We start from the raw sequence: 21,427 nt of genomic DNA on the forward strand, positions 1-21,427 counted from the left end.
TGTATACACGCTGGCATTATTATCCTTATTTCCATTATTCTCACCATCACTATGTTTGTACTTCTAAAAGAGGCATACAGAACCATCAGCCCATTTAATCGCAATTACAATTACAGTGGCTAAATTTCAGACAGTGTTAGAGCTGCCTGCTGCAGTGGCTCGGTGATACTTGTGTTTCTCTGCTTTATGCTCACTGCAAATTTTGTAGTTTTTTATACCTTTTTACTTATATCCTCAAGCAAAAATGACATGCATTTTCATTGGTGTTATAAAAGTCTTAAATGGAACTCTTCCATGCTTCCTTAATGACAATTTGTAGTCAGGTTTGACTTTTATGCCAGACTTTATTATAAAATTAAGATTTCCTGTTGGCAAGGCCTGTCTTAGCAACAGAGAACAGTTTAATCTGTCAATGAAGGCAATACATGACTAAAAACTAAAGTGAAACAAACACACTACAACATTTCAAGACATTTCTGAGTAAGTAGGTAATTTACTTTACATTAATAGTTTTAGGAGTTCATATCTTCATAGTGGTTGCAGGCTGCAGGAGCTCCTGTAACATAACACACAGCCACTAACTAAACATAATGCCTCAGTGCCAGAGTGGGGAAAACCTTTTTAATGGTTCTGATTCAAATGGAGAAGTAAGACAATATAATAATACTTACAATGTGAGTAAATAGTTTCCAGCTAATTTTTTAGTGTTTTATAGTGTTGTAGGAGGGAATTTCTTAAATGGTGTCATTATGTTTATGGCTCAAGCCGTAAATGTCAGTTACTTGGAACCAAGTCAAAGGCCTGTGACCAGGCTTCATGAATTACATGTCTTCTGAGTTTGATGAAATTCTGTAACATCATTGCATAATACAGTAAATGTGCCAAATGTTAGGGACACGTTTCTTGAAGTACACAAATGTGCTAACTCCAGATATAAGCCATTATCCTTTACAATACCACAGAAAGAGACGTAGAAATAAAGTTGACAGGTCAAAGATATTTTACGTAACTGAGATGTGGGTAGTATGATGAGCTTTAGGCAATATCAGCAAAACATCCTGAATATGTTTTACATTCAGCACTGATCAAAACAATGAGTCAGCAGCAGATCTATTTTGCAGTGGTGGAAGAAGTATTCAGATATTTTACATAAGTAAAAGTACTAATACAACAGTGTTACAAATAAAAGTCCTGCATTCTAAACCCTACTTAAGTAAAACTACAGCTGTAATAAAAATATTAGCTGTAAAATATACTTAAAGTATCAAAAGTAAAAGTACATTTTTTGCAGTAAAATGTCCCCTGTGATTGATATATGATTCTATATGACAATATTAGATTGTTAATACTGATGCATGTAAGCAACCTTTTACTGTTGTAGCTGCTCGAGTTTGAGCTCATTTTAACAACTTTATGTTACTTTAGTTCAGAGGTTCTCAAACTAGGGGTCGGGCCCCTTCAAAGGGTCACCAGATAAATCTAAGGGGTTGACACTGCTTTATTGTTCGAGGTCACAAGCAAAAAACAAATAAAAAATGTGAACCACTGGTCCCAAATGTCAAACCAGTAACTGCAGATTTCTCTACTGTTTTATCTTGTTTTTATTTTCTACTTAACTTACTTAAGTGTATTTAAATGTATTTTTATATTAACCTGTGTTGCTTTTATGTTTTATGCCAAGCACTCTGAATTGCCTAGTTGTTGAAATGTGTCATACAAAAAAATTGCCTTGCAGCTGTCAGATGAATGTAGTGCAGTAAAAAGTGCAATATTTCCCTCTGAATTTTAGTGGAGTAGTAGTATAAAGTATCATAAAATGGAAATACTCAAGTAAAGTACAAGAACTTCAAAAGTGTACTTAAGTACAGTGCTTGAGTAAATGTACATCGTTACTTTCCAACACTGCTATTTTGTTGCTTTCTTACCATGGCCGAAATCTAAAAAGCTTTGCTAGCTCCCACTTTCCAAATGGAACACAAATTTAAAAAGGTACCCTGTGGAGTTTCTGACTGCTAGTAGCGCTATGAAGCGCAATGTCTTTCTGAGTGGGTCCCAGTTACGAGGACGCACTTGCATGAGAGCATGTGGGCGACACATTCCTGACACCGGTTTCACACTGTTCCACTGATCAACAGTTGGTGGTGGTAATGTGCAAAGTAGCATAGCAATGCACCAACAAAGCAGTGAAGGTGAATACTGCTAGCTAGAAAACATGTATGTAAACATTGCCTGATTTGAAATATCTTACAAATCTGCTTTACAAATGTTTTATGAGGATGGAAATGCATTCAACACAACTGTACAATGGGTCCAGGATCACCATAGTTCATATTTCTTTCCACAGAGAGAGGAGAATTCATATTTTAGTTTGATTTTAAAGTGGTCAAGGCAGTGGTATGTAGGTAAACATATTTGTAATTTCATATTTACATGGTATATGTGTGAAAATACAGACAGGCAATCCACAATAAGTTCTGCAGTCTCACAGCATGCTGGTTAAACATGAGGGAGGCTTTTAAACGCAGACTTTCTCCGTTTTTCTATGTAATTTACCAAATGACATCACCAACATCTGTTGTTTACTCTGGACTGAATTTCTCATCCGTGCACTCCAACTACGTTCTCAGTCACTTTGCTTTGGAAGTAGCGAAGAAGTAGCACAGAGATCACTCCTCATTTATACAGTGAGTTCCTTTCTGTTCATTACTATTTGGTACTAGATTAAGTGTTATTAAAACCTTTTAAATTACTTGACTCAGCATGCTTGGTGCTGCACAAAATATAATTCTAATTTGCACTTTGAAATTACATTTAGCTGCAGCACATCTGTATATATTGCAATGCAAATCCCATCAGTTTTTCTCAAGTGTTCCAACGAGCTGGGGAACTACTGGAGTTGCGTAATTTGTAATAAGTGGTAATTCTTCTTTGCTACAGACTGAATTCTGACATGACCGCCTTTGATTTTATTCGATTGACTTTGAATTAACCCTGTTCCTGATGCCGTCTGAAAATAGGCAAATTCTTAACTACATTTCAAACATTGTAGAGTTCTAAAGGACTAAAATGTAACTCAGAGATTGCCTACTCTGGTGATATAATTTACTGCAACAATAAAAAATTTATAACTCCAATAATTATTACAATGTTCTGAATTATGAAGAATAGGATGTTTCTCCTTTTCTTCATCCTCTGCCTGATGGCTCCTACTGGCTACAGTCAGCTCCAAGGTCCTCCTGGTCCCAAAGGTGACAGAGGATCTCCTGGGCCACTTGGGCCAGCTGGTCCACCAGGGCAACAAGGTAGGTAATATTGATAACCACAATCACGGTCCTAGGAATACGTTGGACAGGCAGATGAGTTTGTTTTAGCGACAATCTCTCTCCAATCTCCAAAGATCCTCTGAGGTCACCTTCCTAATACAGTTTCTTCATTTGGCTCACTGTGTCAGCTGTGATGGCTCACAAGGCCACCCTGAGGTCAGACTGTCAACTTTGTAAACAAGATATCGCAAAATATACAGGAAGGACTGACATGACATTTGCTGAGAAAAATCATGCAAAAATGATGATGATGGGCCCAATGTATTTTGGTCAGTTTGTTTACTTGTCATCTACTATCACACTCAGGCAACAAAAATAAGGAAGACTGACAATCAAATCTCTTTTGACTTAGGTAACCCTCAGACTTCTGAGAATAGCAAAAGATGTCTTTCAATTTTTTATCCATACAGCATATTGTTTTTCAAATAGACAACAAACATTACAGCCTCACAGGGATACTAGTGAGGCTATGGATTTTTAATATTGTTTTATTTCTCTTTCCCTGCTCTTGATGATTCGTAGGAATTTCTGGACGTCGTGGAGAGCGTGGACCTCCTGGATTTCCTGGACCTCGTGGACCTGTTGTAATCTGTGGACGAGGTTATATATTTTCTAGATTTTAAAGAGCATATATAATTTATAGAATTACTTTCACCAGCTGAGTAACTGCTGTTTCTCATTCACTAAAATGCAGGATGTAGCAGTAGTACACATTTCAGTGCCGTTATTGTCGTTAAGGGTAGAAAGATACACAAGGGGTGGACACAAAAAGATAAACCTTTGTACAGTGCATCCCAGTTCAGTTGCAATAACAATACAATCTTTTATTTTTGTTGAGGCTGTGTCCGAGAGATATTATTTCAACTCTTTTAAACTTTGATCCCATAGTTTGTAAATCTTTTTAAGATCAGTTTACTCATTAAGTAAATACAACACAACCTGTGAAAACAGTTTTGTGTGTTTGGAAGGGGCTTTCAAAGATAGAAAGATAAAATAACTGGTAATGTAATCAGGCACCAATGGTCTAATGAAATATGCTATTGAGTTGTATTAAGGGAAGTGTTGGATTCAGTATTATTGGAGTTTGACCTGTACTAGGGAATACAATTCAGGATGTCACGGCCTCGGCTGCATTTCTTTTGACCGATCTTTTTTTTTTTTTTTTTTAATTGTTGCAGTATTAAATCGCTCAAGTAACCCTTCAAAACAACAACACTCAAGGTTTAACTAATGGTTACTTTTTATTGTTGAATAATCTGTCGATTTTTTTTTGTTCATTTAATCAATTAATCATTCAATCTGCATTCAGTTTGAGACACTTACAGTATGTCAAGGTACATAAATGTCAGAAGAGCGCAAAATGATCATTCAGTGTGTTCAGAGAAAGAACAAAATAACAGAGAGAACTTAAGCAAGAAGCAAAGATACGCTTTTTATTTGTAGAGGGTGCACATCTGTCATAATGTGACTCAGATCCAACTTACTGCCAGTTCGGTAACTAAACTTAATCTGTTTGATCCAGATGTCTTTGGCTCCATTAACCAGGACCTTGAGACCTTAAAGAACAGCCTTGCTAAATTAGAGCTGGGTAAGTATCCAATTCAAGCATTACAAGGGAGTGTTACAGGAAGTGAGTGCATGTGAATGGAGATTGTAATATTATAGCTGAGACATGACTTTGTTAGATTCCTTGTAAGTGCTGTCCATACTAATTTTGTGCTTTTACTACTGCATCAGTATATTTGATGTAAATGCATCCTCTCTTTTATTTGGGTAGGGTGTTTTCTGAGAAAGGAGTGATGAGAAATATGTTTAGTGAAATGCTGCAATACTTTGCATCATTAATTTTAATGTATTTACATAGCCTACATAAATACTGTATTATTATTTTCCGAGGGGGCAATCCTGGAATGTGTACAAAATATTCCAAAAAGTTTTTATCTTGAACAAAAAGAGACAAATGACTGTATTTCACTTGTGTATGAAGCTAAAAGAACGTCTGATTATTTTAGTGTCAGAGGAAGATCAAACATGTAAAACAAAGTGTTTTTTGTCAGACTTCTGAACAGAGCTTGAGAGCCAGAGGGCCAAGATGACAATACAATGTTGATGTTGTAGAATGAATGTTTTCACTTTGTTCATTCCTGATTTGTTGCATGTTGTTCTCTTTTTCAGCTACAAACTATGACTTTGCCCGGAGGGTTGGTCAGAAATACTTTGTGTCCTACAAGGAGAGAGACTCTTTCTCCAGGGCCGTCGAGTTCTGCTCCCAACGAGGCTTAGAGCTGGCTTTGCCCCAGAACGATGAGGAGAACAGCGTACTGACTCAAGCGTTTGGGGATGCTTACAAAACGGCCTGGATCAACGTCAACAATCAAAAAGCAGAGGGGAATTTTGAGACAGATCTGGAAAACCGACCTCTGACTTTTACCAAATGGGGAGGTGGGCAGCCAGACAAATCCATCCAGGATACAGGCTGCACCATGCTGTCAGAAAACGGTGTTTGGAGAGTGACGCACGAATGCTCCTTAAATGCTTACATCATTTGTCAGGTATAGAAAGTTCTTATATTCCAGATTAGGAATCAGAAATACTTTATTGATCCCCGAAGGGAAACTCTTTGTTACAGCAGCTCGCCTTAACGTCAGTGCACTTGCTCTTAGAAATATTTACTTTCACATGTTACCGTTTCCCTAAACCATTATGTTAGATCTTAGTCCCAGAAACCTACAAGTGCATCATCAGCATGACATTATTACTGTTGCAAAGACATATTCCTATATGTAAAAGAATTAAAGTACACAATTAAAGGAAGGATTTTATACATACAGTGGTGTGAAAAAGTGTTTGCCCCCTTCCTGATTTCTTATTTTTTGCATGTTTGTCACACTTAAATGTTTCAGATCATCAAACAAATTTAAATATTAGTCAAAGATAACACAAGTAAATACAAAATGTAGTTTTTAAATGAAGGTTGTTATTATTATGGGAAAACAAAATCCAAACCTACATGGCCCTGTGTGAAATAGTAATTGCCCCCTAAACCTAATAACTGGTTGTTCCACCCTTAGCAGCAACAACTGCAATCAAGCATTTGTGATAATTTGCAATGAGTCTTTTACAGCGCTGTGGACGAATTTTGGCCCACTCATCTTTGCAGAATTGTTGTAATTCAGCCACAGTGGAGGGTTTTCGAGCATGAACTGCCTTTTTAAGGGTCATGCCATAGCATCTCAATAGGATTTAGGTCAGGACTTTGACTAGGCCACTCCAAAGTCTTCATTTTGTTCTTCGTCAGCCATTCAGAGACCCCACAACAACATCCAAAGAACTGCAGGCCTCACTTGCCTCAGTTAAGGTCAGTGTTCATGACTCCACTATAAGAAAGAGACTGGGCAAAAATGGCCTGCATGGCAGAGTTCCAAGACAAAAACCACTGCTGAGCAAAAAGAACATCAAGGCTCGTCTCATTTTTGCCAGAAAACATCTTGATGATCCCCAAGACTTTTGGGAAAATACTCTGTGGACTGACGAGACAAAAGTTCAACTTTTTGGAAGGTGTGTGTCCCATTACATCTGTCGTAAAAGTAACACCGCATTTCAGAAAAAGAACATCATACCAACAGTAAAATATGGTGGTGGTAGTGTGATGGTCTGGGGCTGTTTTTTTGTTTGTCAACATTTAACTGTGACAAACATGCAAAAAAATAAGAAATCAGGAAGGGGGCAAACACTTTTTCACACCACTGTATATAAGAACAAACAATGCTTTCTGAGAGTGTATGCCACAATAAAGTGTACAGCAGTTAGCTGGCCTAGCTGCCTAGCTAAATTATCAGTTGAAAAAGTCAGTTAGAAAGTTTAAAGGATTGGTAAAATGAGTATGTGGATGTTAACAAAAGCAGCAGAAAATTGACAACACTGACAATAACTGACCTGACTTAGAGTAGGGTTTTCTCAATGATTTCTGACACTGTGTGTGTGTTTTTTTCACAACATCAGAGATTCACACTGACCATGCTTTACATATTTACCACAGATACTGAGGGTACTTTCAAACTATCCAGCAGAGTGCAGTGTTTTTTTCCACATTTGCCACTTGAACATGATACATCCGTAACCAGTACTTGTACAATGTTGGTTGTTTTCAGTACAAATATTTTAAGCCAAACACGCCTTTTTATCATTCACTTTTCTCTGCTTTACTTTTGTTGTTATTAGTTTATAGGTCTTCCACATCTATAAATCCATCCTATTATGCCCTCTGGATATCAGATCCCAGATGGAACACAAGACACCATGACACTGAATTCTGATAACTGAACTAAAATTAAAGTCATGAATTATTTCCAACTAGGAATACAGGATTAAATAAGATCTTTGCAGCAGGGGAGATTTAAACCAGTCATAGGCCCATGGGCTATGCTAAACCTGCCACCCATCTGCCACCACAACCGCCTTAACAAAACAAATGTAAAAGGTATGAAATCACTTGTTTAGACTTTATTTAAGTATATCTTTAAACAAGATCCACAAAAATATTTTGGTCTGAGTATCTCCTGGTGTCATTTTTCTTTAGTTTTGGAGCCTTTAGCATTTGCAGATCAGTAAGGTTGCAACCAGGTTAGGCTAATCCATACAATGTCAGAATTTCAACACAATAGAATAGCACCCCTCCATACACCTAGAAATACCATGCATTAGGCTTCTATGGGTTGGATGATTGCACTGACTCCTTTTTTCACACGCAAAATTACACCAAGAGCAACAGACGTGGACGGTCGCTACTACTGAGTTCAGACACTACCATTCATGCTGTTTCCACTCGTTCACATTGTCAGGCACACCCATCCGCTACAAACCCCACGCATTGTATATTACATGTCACATTCTACACACAGAGCGAGAGAGAGCTAGTTAACAGAGCACAACAGCCAGAGAGAGCATGAAACAGTAACCTAGGCGACACTAACTGCGACAAAGTCAGTTCAGTTTCCAAATCTACCCTTATTATTAAAAATCTATTCAAACTCACCCGTAATCTTTTCGAAGGTACACAATCCGCCTGTTGTTGTAGTTGGAGGCAAACGTATTAATGATGCATCACTACCCTGTCAATCTGTGGATACGTCAGCTATGACCTCTTTAAAAGAGGCCTTATCACAGACTTGTCGTGCAACTTTGTGGGCGGCCATCATGGCAGTCCCCGACTCCAGCTAATCCAAAATAGGCAAAGAAGTGGAGCTGAGGCAGGCCGAATGAAGCCTGGTCGCTGAACCACCTAGCGGCTAGCCACCTGATAGGGCACCCACCTGTCACTCAAACCGGCCACGCCCTTAATTGTGCAGAACTTTGCCTTAATATCATTTAAATGTGTGAGTTATGAAAAATATCACCCACCTCACAGTTGTTATGAAGGGGGAAATTAGCTATAGAGACTAAAACCGTTTTTTGTACCATGCTGTAAACATGTTTGTTTCTGCTGTAAAGATGGGCATTTTAAGAATGGGGCTCTAAGGGAATTGACCAGCTTTTGGAGCCAGCTGCAAGTGGCCATTCGATGAACTGCAGTTTTTGGCACTTCTGCGTTGGGTTCATTTTTCAGCCACTGGAGGTTGCCGCTTGGTTAAAAGAAGCTGGAAAATACTGGAGGCATATCCTTTGCAATAACTGTGTAACTAACAGCTTTGAAGAAATTTCCTACACTTTGACTTAATTAATGTAAATTATGATAAAACAATGTTTTTGGAAAGGCAGATGAGTTGCTTATAATCAGAATCAGAAATACTTTATTGATCCCCGAGGGGAAACTCCTTTGTTACAGCAGCTCAATATCACGTCAGTGCACACAGGAATAGAAGTACTAAGCAAAAAATATATTACACTATAATACAGGTCAGAAAATAAATTAAGTACCAAGTGGGTATAAGTATAAAATAAAAATAAGTGTTAAGTACAAAGTGGGTTTACCGGTTGAGGATAATAATACGGTATAAAGTAATAGTGCATGAACTGTCAAGTTAAGTGTAGCTATTAAGATTATAATGAGATGGAGGATATTGCACAGCAGTAATAAAGGTATGAATAAATATCAATATCAATAAAAATGGAAGTTTAAACTGAAAAGAGTATATTGCACAGGATTATTAACACAGAATATTGCACAATTATTTCAAGTATTGCAGAGATGTAATGATCAATGTCCAGTTTAGTGACTAAGCGTCATATAGACTAACACTTAGAGGGAGGAGTTAAAGAGTTTGATGGCCACAGGCAGGAATGACTTCCTGTGCCGCTCTGTGATGCTTTCTTAGCTTTAGCTGAAAGTTCTCCTTTGCTTGACCAGCACGTCATGGAGTGGGTGGAAGAAACTGTCCAAGATGGCATGTAGTTTGGCCAGCATCCCTCTCTCTGACACCACCGACAGAGAGTTCAGCTCCACCCCCACAATGTCACTGGCATTGTCCGGCAAATGTTGAAGGACCTCAGCCTCCTCAGAAAATAGAGGCGTCTCTGGCCCTTCCTGTAAACAGCTTGAGTGTTCTTGGCCCAGTCCAGTTTATTGTCCATGTGTACTCCTAGGTACTTGTAGTCCTCTACAATGTCCACACTGACCCCCTGGATGGAAACCGGGTCACTGGTGCCTTGGCCCTTCGTAGATCTACAAACAGCTCCTTTGCTACTTTGTCGCACTGAGCTGCAGTTGGTTCTGCTCACACCATGAGATAAAGTTCCCCACCACAGCCCTGTACTCAGTCTCATCACCACCGCTGATTCATCCCACCACTGCTGAGTCATCAGAAAACTTGCCACTGAAGGTGGCAAGACTCTGTGTGGTAGCTGAAGTCCGTGGTGTAGATGGTGAAGAGGAAGGGAGAGAGGACAGTCCCCTGAGGGGCCCCAGTGTTGCTGACCACGCTGTCCGACACACAGTGCTGCAGATGCACATGCTGTGGTCTGCCAGTCAGGTAGTCAACAATCCAGGACACGAGGGGGGCTTCCACCTGCATCGCTGCCAGCTTCTCACCCAGAAAAAAAAACATGATCCTCAACATGCTTGCCGGCTTGTCCAGTTGGGTGTGATGATGTGCAGACTGCCATTAAATTGAGTGAGGATTTTGTTGTTTCATAGAGGATTGGCCTGATGTAGTTTGGTCAGTTTTACTTTCTTTTTCTAATGTGCACTGATTCATCCTCACTGGGCTGCTAGTAAAGCTAAGGACTTAATGTTTGATGTTTCTTTACCTGCTTAGCTGGGAAAGAAAAGATTTCTGGACCATGCTCTGTGTGGACAGGGTGAGTTATTAGACAATATATACATGGCTGATTATAATATACAATAATAATATTAAATATACAGTGGAGGCATTTTCCAAAAAGTGTCTTCTCTGTCTGACTCACAATATTCATGTGAATTAATGACAGCATTATTTCAGCTCAGAACTGCGTTTTAAAAAGCATTTATGTTTTATGCCAAGCACTCTGAATTGCCTAGTTGTTGAAATGTGTCATACAAATAAACTTGCCTTGCAGCTGTCAGATGAATGTAGTGCAGTAAAAAGTGCAATATTTCCCTCTGAATTTTAGTGGAGTAGTAGTATAAAGTATCATAAAATGGAAATACTCAAGTAAAGTACAAGTACCTCAAAAGTGTACTTAAGTACAGTGCTTGAGTAAATGTACATCGTTACTTTCCAACACTGCTATTTTGTTGCTTTCTTACCATGGCCGAAATCTAAAAAGCTTTGCTAGCTCCCACTTTCCAAATGGAACACAAATTTAAAAAGGTACCCTGTGGAGTTTCTGACTGCTAGTAGCGCTATGAAGCGCAATGTCTTTCTGAGTGGGTCCCAGTTACGAGGACGCACTTGCATGAGAGCATGCGGGCGACACATTCCTGCCACCGGTTTCACACTGTTCCACTGATCAACAGTTGGTGGTGGTAATGTGCAAAGTAGCATAGCAATGCACCAACAAAGCAGTGAAGGTGAATACTGCTAGCTAGAAAACATGTATGTAAACATTGCCTGATTTGAAATATCTTACAAATCTGCTTTACAAATGTTTTATGGGGATGGAAATGCATTCAACACAACTGTACAATGGGTCCAGGATCACCATAGTTCATATTTCTTTACACAGAGAGAGGAGAATTCATATTTTGATTTTAAAGTGGTCAAGGCAGTGGTATGTAGGTAAACATATTTGTAATTTCATATTAACACGGTGTGTGTGTTTTAAGGAAAATACAGACAGGCAATCCACAATAAGTTCTGCAGTCTCACAGCATGCTGGTTAAACACGAGGGAGGCTCTTAAACGCAGACTTTCTCCGTTTTTCTATGTAATTTACCAAATGACATCACCAACATCTGTTTTTCCACTCTGGACTGAATTTCTCATCCGTGCACTCCAACTACGTTCTCAGTCACTTTGCTTTGGAAGTAGCGAAGAAGTAGCACAGAGATCACTCCTCATTTATACAGTGAGTTCCTTTCTGTTCATTACTATTTGGTACTAGATTAAGTGTTAATAAAACCTTTTAAATTACTTGACTCAGCATGCTTGGTGCTGCACAAAATATAATTCTAATTTGCACTTTGGAAATTTCATTTAGCTGCAGCACATCTGTATATATTGCAATGCAAATCCATCAGTTTTTCTCAAGTGTTCCAACGAGCTGGGGAACTACTGGAGTTGCGTAATTTGTAATAAGTGGTGATTCTTCTTTGCTACAGACTGAATTCTAACATGACCGCCTTTGATTTTATTTGATTGACTTTGAATTAACCCTGTTCCTGATGCCGTCTGAAAATAGGCAAATTCTTAACTCCATTTCAAACATTGTAGAGTTCTAAAGGACTAAAATGTAACTCAGAGATTGCCTACTCTGGTGATATAATTTACTGCAACAATAAAAAAATGATAACTACTCCAATAATTATTACAATGTTCTGCATTATGAAGAATAGGATGTTTCTCCTGTTCTTCATCCTCTGCCTGATGGCTCCTACTGGCTACAGTCAGCTCCAAGGTCCTCCGGGTCCCAAAGGTGACATCGGACATCCTGGGCCACCTGGGCCTATTGGGCCAAAAGGTAGGTAATATTGACTACCACAATCACGGTCCTAGGAACACTCTGTCTGACCAGACTCCAGTCATCTTTTGTCTGAATTCTGCCCCCCCGTTGGATAGGCAGATGAGTTTGTTTTAGCGACAATCTCTCTCCAATCTCCAAAGATCCTCTGAAGTCACTCAGGTTCATTTGGCTCACTGTGTTAGCTGTGATGGCTCACAAGGCCACCCTGAGGTCAGACTGTCAACTTTGTAAACAAGATATCTCAAAATATACAGGAAGGATTGACATGACATTTGCTGAGAAAAATCATGCAAAAATGATGATGATGGGCCCAATGTATTTTGGTCAGTTTGTTTACTTGTCATCTACTATCACACTCAGGCAACAAAAATAAGGAAGACTGACAATCAAATTTCTTTTGACTTAGGTAACCCTCAGACTTCTGAGAATAGCAAAAGATGTCTTTCAGTTTTTTATCCATACAACATATTGTTTTTCAAATAGACAACAAACATTACAGCCTCACAGGGATACTAGTGAGGCTATGGATTTTAAATATTGTTTTATTTCCCTTTCCCTGCTCTTGATGATTCGTAGGAATTTCTGGACGTCGTGGAGAGCGTGGACATCCTGGATTTCCTGGACCTCCTGGACTTGCTGGAATCTGTCGACGAGGTTATATATTTTCTAGATTTTAAAGAGCTTATATATTTTATAGAATTACTTTCACCAGCTGAGTAACTGCTGTTTCTCATTCACTAAAATGCAGGATGTAGCAGTAGTACACATTTCAGTGCCGTTATTGTCGTTAAGGGTAGAAAGATACACAAGGGGTGGACACAAAAAGATAAACCTTTGTACAGTGCATCCCAGTTCAGTTACAATAACAATACAATCTTTTATTTTTTTAACCTAGTTTAATTTTTGTTGAGGCTGTTTCCATGAGATATTATTTCAACTCTTTTAAACTTTGATCCCATAGTTTGTAAATCTTTTTAAGATCAGTTTACGGATCAAGAGAAGTACAACACAACCTGTGAAAACAGTTTTGTGTGTTTGGAAGGGGCTTTCAAAGATAGAAAGATAAAATAACTAGTAATGTAATCAGGCACCAATGGTCTAATGAAATATGCTATTGAGTTGTATTAAGGGAAGTGTTGGATTCAGTATTATTGGAGTTTGACCTGTACTAGGGAATAAAATTCAGGATGTCACGGCCTCGGCTGCATTTCGTTTAGTTACTGCCAGTTTGGTAACTAAACTTAATCTGTTTGATCCAGATGTCTTTGGCTCCATTAACCAGGACCTTGAGACCTTAAAGAACAGCCTTGCTAAATTAGAGCTGGGTAAGTATCCAATTCAAGCATTACAAGGGAGTGTTACAGGAAGGGAGTGCATGTGAATGGAGATTGTAATATTATAGCTGAGACAGTACTTTGTTAGATTCCTTGTAAGTGCTGTCCATACTAATTTTGTGCTTTTACTACTGCATCAGTATATTTGATGTAAATGGATCCTCTCTTTTATTTGGGTAGGATGTTTTCTGAGAAAGGAGTGATGAGAAATATGTTTAGTGAAATGCTGCAATACTTTGCATCATTAATCTTAATGTATTTACATAGCCTACATAAATACTGTATTATTATTTTCCGAGGGGGCAATCCTGGAATGTGTACAAAATATTCCAAAAAGTTTTTATCTTGAACAAAAAGAGACAAATGGCTGTATTTCACTTGTGTATGAAGCTAAAAGAACGTCTGATTATTTTAGTGTCAGAGGAAGATCAAACATGTAAAACAAAGTGTTTTTTGTCAAAGACTTCTGAACAGAGCTTGAGAGCCAGAGGGCCAAGATGACAATACAATGTTGATGTTGTAGAATGAATGTTTTCACTTTGTTCATTCCTGATTTGTTGCATGTTGTTCTTTTTTTCAGCTACAAACTATGACTTTGCCCGGAGGGTTGGTCAGAAATACTTTGTGTCCTACAAGGAGAGAGACTCTTTCTCCAGGGCTGTCGAGTTCTGCTCCCAACGAGGCTTAGAGCTGGCTTTGCCCCAGAACGAGGAGGAGAACAGCGTACTGACTCAAGCGTTTGGGGACGTTTACAAAACGGCCTGGATCAACGTCAACAATCAAAAAGCAGAGGGGAATTTTGAGACAGATCTGGAAAACCAACCTCTGACTTTTACCAAATGGGGAGGAGGGCAGCCAGACAAATCCATCCAGGATACAGGCTGCACCATGCTGTCAGAAAACGGTGTTTGGAGAGTGACACACGAATGCTCCTTAAATGCTTACATCATTTGTCAGATATAGAAAGTTCTTATATTCCAGATTAGGAATCATTGCTCTTAGAAATATTTACTTTCACATGTTACAGTTTCCCTAAACCATTATGTTAGATCTTAGTCCCAGAAACCTATAAGTGCATCATCAGCATGACATTATTACTGTTGCAAAGACATATTCCTATATGAAAAAGAATTAAAGTACAGGATTAAAGGAAGGATATTATACATATATAAGAACAAACAATGCTTGCTGAGAGTGTATGCCACAATAAAGTGTACAGCAGTTAGCTAGCCTAGCTGCTTAGCTATTTTATCAGTTGAAAAAGTGAGTTAGAAAGTTTAAAGGATTGGTAAAATGATTATGTGGATGTTAACAAAAGCAGCAGAAAATTGACAACACTGACAATAACCGACCTGACTTAGAGTAGGGTTTTCTCAATGATTTCTGACACTGTGTGTGTTTTTGTCACAACATCAGAGATTCACACTGACCATGCTTTACATATTTACCACAGATACTGAGGGTACTTTCAAACTATCCAGCAGAGTGCAGTGTTTTTTTCCACATTTGCCACTTGAACATGATACATCCGTAACCAGTACTTGTACAAAGTTGGTTGTTTTCATTACAAATATTTTAAGCCAAACATACCTTTTTATCATTCACTTTTCTCTGCTTTACTGTTGTTATCAGTTTATAGGTCTTCCACATCTATAAATCCATCCTATTATGCCCTCTGGATATCAGATCCCAGATGAAACACAAGACACCATGACACTGAATTCTGATAACTGAACTAAAATTAAAGTCATGAATTATTTCCAACTAGGAATACAGGATTAAATAAGATCTTTGCAGCAGGGGAGATTTAAACCAGTCATAGGCCCATGGGCTATGCTAAACCTTCCACCCATCTGCCACCACAACCGCCTTAACAAAACAAATGTAAAAGGTATGAAATCACTTGTGTTCTGTCTTTGTTGCCTCTGTCAGAGGTTGTGCATAATTTCTGATGGACATTTGCATGTATAAACATTATATTTTTATGATTGCTTAATATTCTTTATAAGTTTTATTTTATCTGCCACTATTATGCAAGTTCCTATGTGAGGACTTTTATTTTGACGTGCTTCCACGAGCACCGCACATTGGGTAATAGGAAATAGCGAGCTTATGGTGTAGCCAACGCTTAACATATGTTTTTGTTGCATCTGATTCGATCATCCTTCTAAATCCTGTCGAAAGCGATGGCTGTAAGTTTATTTGGATCAGCCATCTGTTTAATATATGTTGCAAGAGTTTAACGTGACATAATCAAAGATGTTTATGTTTTTGGCGATCGGTGCTAACGTGATGTATTGATAACGCTTCTAACCCGAGTTAGCGATGTATCTATATACATATCACTTTTTGCACTGTTAATAAGCATAATTTCATTTTGATTGTAATAATTTCTCCTTGTTTCTTTTATTTAATTTACAGTTTTACTCGGTTCAGTGGCTGTTGAGATTGCCTGTGTAAACCACACAATGGAATATTAAAGGAGCAAGGCGCTCATACCCTGGCTCTTGAACAGAATTTGGCTTGCTGTTTATTTATATTTCACGCTTGGAAAGCAAAACATATGAAGAGAACAGTATAGTAAAAAGCCATGGATCAGCGGGTGCAAGAGGAACATGCAGATGCAAACATACAAACTGAAGAGAATGGAGGAAAAGAAAAAGCATCTTCAGAGGTCAGTTCTAAACGATCTTCATCTTCCTCCAAGTGTTCAGTTGCCAGCGCTGCTGCTAAAGCTAGAGCCTCTGCAGAAGCGGCTCGTGCCAAGATGGTGTTTGCAAAAGACAGCTTGAAATGAAAAAGGAGAAAGCCAGGCTGGAACAGGAAAGAGCTATGGTGGAAGCGAGTTTAGAAGCGTTGGAAATTGAAAAAGAAGCTGCAGCCACTCTGGCAGAAGCTGAAGCATTAGAGACAGCAGCAGCAGCAATGGAACGCGATGATGGTTGCAGTGAGAGAAGCACACTTTCATCACATGTGATTTCATTGAGAACAGAGGAATATGTAAAACACCAAACTCAGGTGAGCTCTGACGTTTCCACCCTACCTCTAAATATATCTTCAGCCGGTGTAAAGGAATCGACTCCACGTTTGATCAATACGTCTCAGAGCATGAGTGCTGCATATGACAGTGATACAGTTCATGAAAAGAGCAGAATATGTGATAGTACAGGTCTGCAGAGCACAAGATATCCAGATTACCTATATAATCTGCCTCGTCCGATACCGAATACTGCATCTAAAGCATCTCAACGGCAAGACCCTGCTTCACAAAGGTATGCAGTCCATTCAGATACGCAACATTTCTCTCAAAGCCAAGTTGAGCCTATGTTAGACTTTGCTAAATTCTTGGCACGTAGAGAGCTTATCACCACAGGACTTACCAAGTTTGACGATAACCCAGAGAACTTTAGAGCCTGGGAGTCTTCATTTGTTAATGCCACACAAGACTTGCAGCTCTCAGCTGGCGAAGAGTTAGACTTATTAGTCAAGTGGCTGGGGAAGGAATCGTCAGATCACGTGAGAAGGATTCGAGCTGTATATGTTACTAATCCTCAAGCTGCTCTCCAACTTTCTTGGGTGAGACTTCAAGAATGTTATGCCACTCCAGAAGTGATAGAAAGTGCCTTATTTAAGCGACTGGATAATTTTCCACGTCTATCTCCGAAAGACAATGTGAAACTCAGGGAGCTTGCAGACCTGCTCATGGAGATACTTGCAGCGAAAGGAGACACGTACTTAGCTTGACTAGCTTATCTCGATACCCCTCGTGGCATTAATCTTATAGTGGAGAAGTTACCAGGAAGTCTGCAGGAGAAATGGCTGTTCGCTGGCTCGCGTTTCAAGGAAGAGAACAAGGTCAGTTTTCCTCCATTCTCGTTCTTCACTCATTTTATTTGCAGTGAAGCTAAAACCAGGAATGATCCAAGTTTCAAGCTTTCAAGCAGTAGCCATACAGTCATCAGAAGTGAAAGACCGCTGTATAAACATGGTGCTAGCAGAGTTCCTGTGTCAGTACACAAGACAGATGTGTCTGATAATGATGAGTCAAATTCAGCAAACTTGTTGAAGTACTGCCCTATTCACAACAAATCACATCCCCTGACAAAATGCAGAGCCTTTAGGAAAAGATCATTGATTGAACGCAAGAACCTCCTGAAAGAACATAAAAGATGTTTCAAGTGTTGTTCTCCGAATCATGTAGCCAGAGAATGTCTCGCGATCCTCAAATGTGTTGAGTGTGATTCTGATAGACATTGCACAGTCATGCATCCAGACATAGCTCCGCCTCGCTCAACACCTCAGATGCAAGAACCAGACACAGAACAGCAGGACAATGCTACCCTAGAGGTAACTTCAAAGTGTACAGAAGTTTGTGGAGAACATGCTCCAATGCGATCCTGTGCGAAAATGTGCTTGGTGTGTGTATTTCCTCATGAGCAACGGGAACGAGCTATTAAGGTGTAGCCATAATTGATGACCAGAGCAACCACTCACTGGCCAAAGGAGAGTTCTTTGAGCTGTTTGAAATTTAGAGTGACCCCTCTCCATATTTGCTGAGAACATGTGCTGGTTCCATAGAAACGTCAGGAAGGAAAGCGGTCGGCTTCCAAATAGAGACACTGGATGGTAAAACATGTCTAGATCTCCCACCATTGATTGAGTGTAACGAGATAATGAGCAACAGATGTGAAATACCTACACCAGAGGTAGCCCTTGCTCATTCACACTTGAAACGTGTGGCACAGTTCATCCCGAAGTTAGATCCTGATGCTCAGATCTTACTATTGTTGGGAAGAGACATGATCCGTGTACACAAAGCAAGACAACAAATCAATGGGCCTCACAATGCACCCTTTGCTCAGCGATTAGATTTAGGCTGGGTGATTGTAGGTGATGTCTGCATTGACAAAGCTCATAAGCCGATGGTGAGTGTCTATAAAACTAACATCCTAGAGAATGGTCGCCCATCTCTTCTCACTCCATGCCAAAGTCACATCAAAGTGAAAGAGAAATTGAGCCATGGCGGGGAGCATAAGTCTGTTGTTTTTCCCCATTCGTTCAATCACGCCACTCATTGCATGCTAGTCGAAGATGAACTTGGGCTCAAAGTATTTGAGAGAACCAAAAATGATAACAAACCTGCCATGTCCTTCGAGGATGAGAACTTCTTGAAGATCATGCAAGCAGAGTTCCACCAAGATGAACAGAAAAACTGGGTCGCTCCTTTGCCATTCAAGTCACCCAGACCATTACTGCCAAATAATCGTGAACATGCTTTGTCTCGTCTTAATTCTTTGCGACGCACGCTGAGTAGAAACCCTGAGATGAAGGAACAGTTTTCTGCCTTCATGGAGAAGCTCTTCCAGAACCATCATGCGGAAAGAGGAACACCTATTCACGAGGATGAAGAATGTTGGTACTTACCCATCTTCGGAGTGTATCATCCGCAAAAACCGGGACAGATTCGAGTGGTGTTTGATTCCAGCGCACAACACCACGGTATTTCTCTGAACAATGTGCTCCTCTCAGGCCCTGACCTGAACAACTCCCTATTGGGTGTGCTGTTACGGTTCAGGAAAGATCTTGTTGCAATTATGGCAGACATCCAACAGATGTTCTATGGTTTCCTGGTGAAAGAACACCACAGAAACTATTTGCGATTTCTCTGGTACAGCAACAACGATTTGAACAAGGAAGTGGTAGAATACCGTATGAGGGTACATGTGTTCGGGAACAGCCCTTCGCCAGCAGTAGCGATATACGGTCTGCGGTTAGCTGCACAGCAAGGTGAGCAAGAGTATGGTGCTGATACTTTGCACTTTGTCAACAGACATTTCTACGTGGACGACGTAGAAATGTCTTTGGCTCCATTAACCAGGACCTTGAAACCTTAAAGAACAGCCTTGCTAAATTAGAGCTGGGTAAGTATCCAATTCAAGCATTACAAGGGAGCGTTACAGGAAGTGAGTGCATGTGAATGGAGATTGTAATATTATAGCTGAGACATGACTTTGTTAGATTCCTTGTAAGTGCTGTCCATACTAATTTTGTGCTTTTAATACTGCATCAGTATATTTGATGTAAATGCATCCTCTCTTTTATTTGGATAGGATGTTTTCTGAGTAAGGAGTGATTAGAAATATGTTTAGTGAAATGCTGCAATACTTTGCATCATTAATTTTAATGTATTTACATAGCCTACATAAATACTGTATTATTTTCCGAGGGGGCAATCCTGGAATGTGTACAAAATATTCCAAAAAGTTTTTATCTTGAACAAAAAGAGACAAATGACTGTATTTCACTTGTGTATGAAGCTAAAAGAACGTCTGATTATTTTAGTGTCAGAGGAAGATCAAACATGTAAAACATAGTGTTTTTTGTCAGACTTCTGAACAGAGCTTGAGAGCCAGAGGGCCAAGATGACAATACAATGTTGAGGTTGTAGAATGAATGTTTTCACTTTGTTCATTCCTGATTTGTTGCATGTTGTTCTCTTTTTCAGCTACAAACTATGACTTTGTCCGGAGGGTTGGTCAGAAATACTTTGTGTCCTACAAGGAGAGAGACTCTTTCTCCAGGGCCGTCGAGTTCTGCTCCCAACGAGGCTTAGAGCTGGCTTTGCCACAGAACGAGGAGGAGAACAGCGTACTGACTCAAGCGTTTGGGGACGTTTACAAAACGGCCTGGATCAACGTCAACAATCAAAAAGCAGAGGGGAATTTTGAGACAGACATGAACAACCGACCTCTGAATGGGGAGGAGGGCAGCCAGACAAATCCATCCAGGATACAGGCTGCACCATGCTGTCAGAAAACGGTTTTTGGAGAGTGACACACGAATGCTCCTTAAATGCTTACATCATTTGTCAGATATAGAAAGTTCTTATATTCCAGATTAGGAATCAGAAATACTTTATTGATCCCCGAAGGGAAACTCTTTGTTACAGCAGCTCGCCTAAACGTCAGTGCACTTGCTCTTAGAAATATTTACTTTCACATGTTACCGTTTCCCTAAACCATTATGTTAGATCTTAATCCCAGAAACCTACAAGTGCATCATCAGCATGACATTGTTACTGTTGCAAAGACATATTCCTATATGAAAAAGAATTAAAGTACACAATTAAAGGAAGGATATTATACATACAGTGGTGTGAAAAAGTGTTTGACCCCTTCCTGATTTCTTATTTGTTTGCATGTTTGTCACACTTAAATGTTTCAGATCATCAAACAAATTTAAATATTAGTCAAAGATAACACAAGTAAATACAAAATGTAGTTTTTAAATGAAGGTTGTTATTATTAAGGGAAAACAAAATCCAAACCTACATGGCCCTGTGTGAAATAGTAATTGCCCCCTAAACCTAATAACTGGTTGTTCCACCCTTAGCAGCAACAACTGCAATCAAGCATTTGTGATAACTTGCAATGAGTCTTTTACAGCGCTGTGGACGAATTTTGGCCCACTCATCTGCAGAATTGTTGTAATTCAGCCACATTGGAGTTTTCGAGCATGAACTGCCTTTTTAAGGGTCATGCCATAGCATCCCAATAGGATTTAGGTCAGGACTTTGACTAGGCCACTCCAAAGTCTTCATTTTGTTCTTCTTCAGCCATTCAGAGACCCCACAACAACATCCAAAGAACTGCAGGCCTCACTTGCCTCAGT

General features: G+C 39.4%; 3 protein-coding genes across 6 annotated transcripts; all 3 read left to right on the top strand.

Moving 5' to 3' along the window:
- The first annotated feature begins 84 nt into the window (after positions 1-84).
- On the top strand, positions 85-6,107 carry LOC122875224 (pulmonary surfactant-associated protein D-like). Of its 2 annotated transcripts, none has more exons than XM_044194127.1 (5): positions 85-2,684; positions 3,164-3,302; positions 3,846-3,923; positions 4,846-4,911; positions 5,499-6,107. In XM_044194127.1, the coding sequence occupies exons 2-5, from the start codon at positions 3,170-3,172 to the stop codon at positions 5,879-5,881; spliced, it is 660 nt and encodes a 219-aa protein (XP_044050062.1). In that variant the 5' UTR covers positions 85-2,684; positions 3,164-3,169; the 3' UTR covers positions 5,882-6,107. The 2 variants fall into 2 exon arrangements, with proteins under 2 accessions (XP_044050062.1, XP_044050063.1); XM_044194128.1 differs by having other exon boundaries at positions 3,169-3,302.
- Positions 6,108-10,927: 4,820 nt separating this feature from the next.
- LOC122875223 (collectin-11-like) lies at positions 10,928-16,273 on the top strand. 3 transcript variants are annotated; one of them, XR_006377772.1, is made up of 6 exons: positions 10,929-11,807; positions 12,290-12,419; positions 12,999-13,076; positions 13,682-13,747; positions 14,337-15,948; positions 16,178-16,273. XR_006377772.1 is itself a non-coding variant. In XM_044194126.1 (5 exons), the coding sequence occupies exons 2-5, from the start codon at positions 12,296-12,298 to the stop codon at positions 14,717-14,719; spliced, it is 651 nt and encodes a 216-aa protein (XP_044050061.1). In that variant the 5' UTR covers positions 10,928-11,807; position 12,295; the 3' UTR covers positions 14,720-16,273. The 3 variants fall into 3 exon arrangements, 2 of the variants coding, with proteins under 2 accessions (XP_044050061.1, XP_044050060.1); XM_044194126.1 differs by having other exon boundaries at positions 10,928-11,807; positions 12,295-12,419; positions 14,337-16,273; XM_044194125.1 differs by having other exon boundaries at positions 14,337-16,273.
- Positions 16,274-18,429: 2,156 nt separating this feature from the next.
- LOC122875151 lies at positions 18,430-20,590 on the top strand. The gene is made up of 2 exons (XM_044193991.1): positions 18,430-19,543; positions 20,262-20,590. The coding sequence occupies exons 1-2, from the start codon at positions 18,430-18,432 to the stop codon at positions 20,588-20,590; spliced, it is 1,443 nt and encodes a 480-aa protein (XP_044049926.1).
- Positions 20,591-21,427: the final 837 nt, after the last annotated feature.

The sequence above is a fragment of the Siniperca chuatsi genome, linkage group LG4 (genome assembly GCF_020085105.1).
Source record: "Siniperca chuatsi isolate FFG_IHB_CAS linkage group LG4, ASM2008510v1, whole genome shotgun sequence".
NCBI classification, from domain to species: Eukaryota; Metazoa; Chordata; class Actinopteri; order Centrarchiformes; family Sinipercidae; genus Siniperca; species Siniperca chuatsi.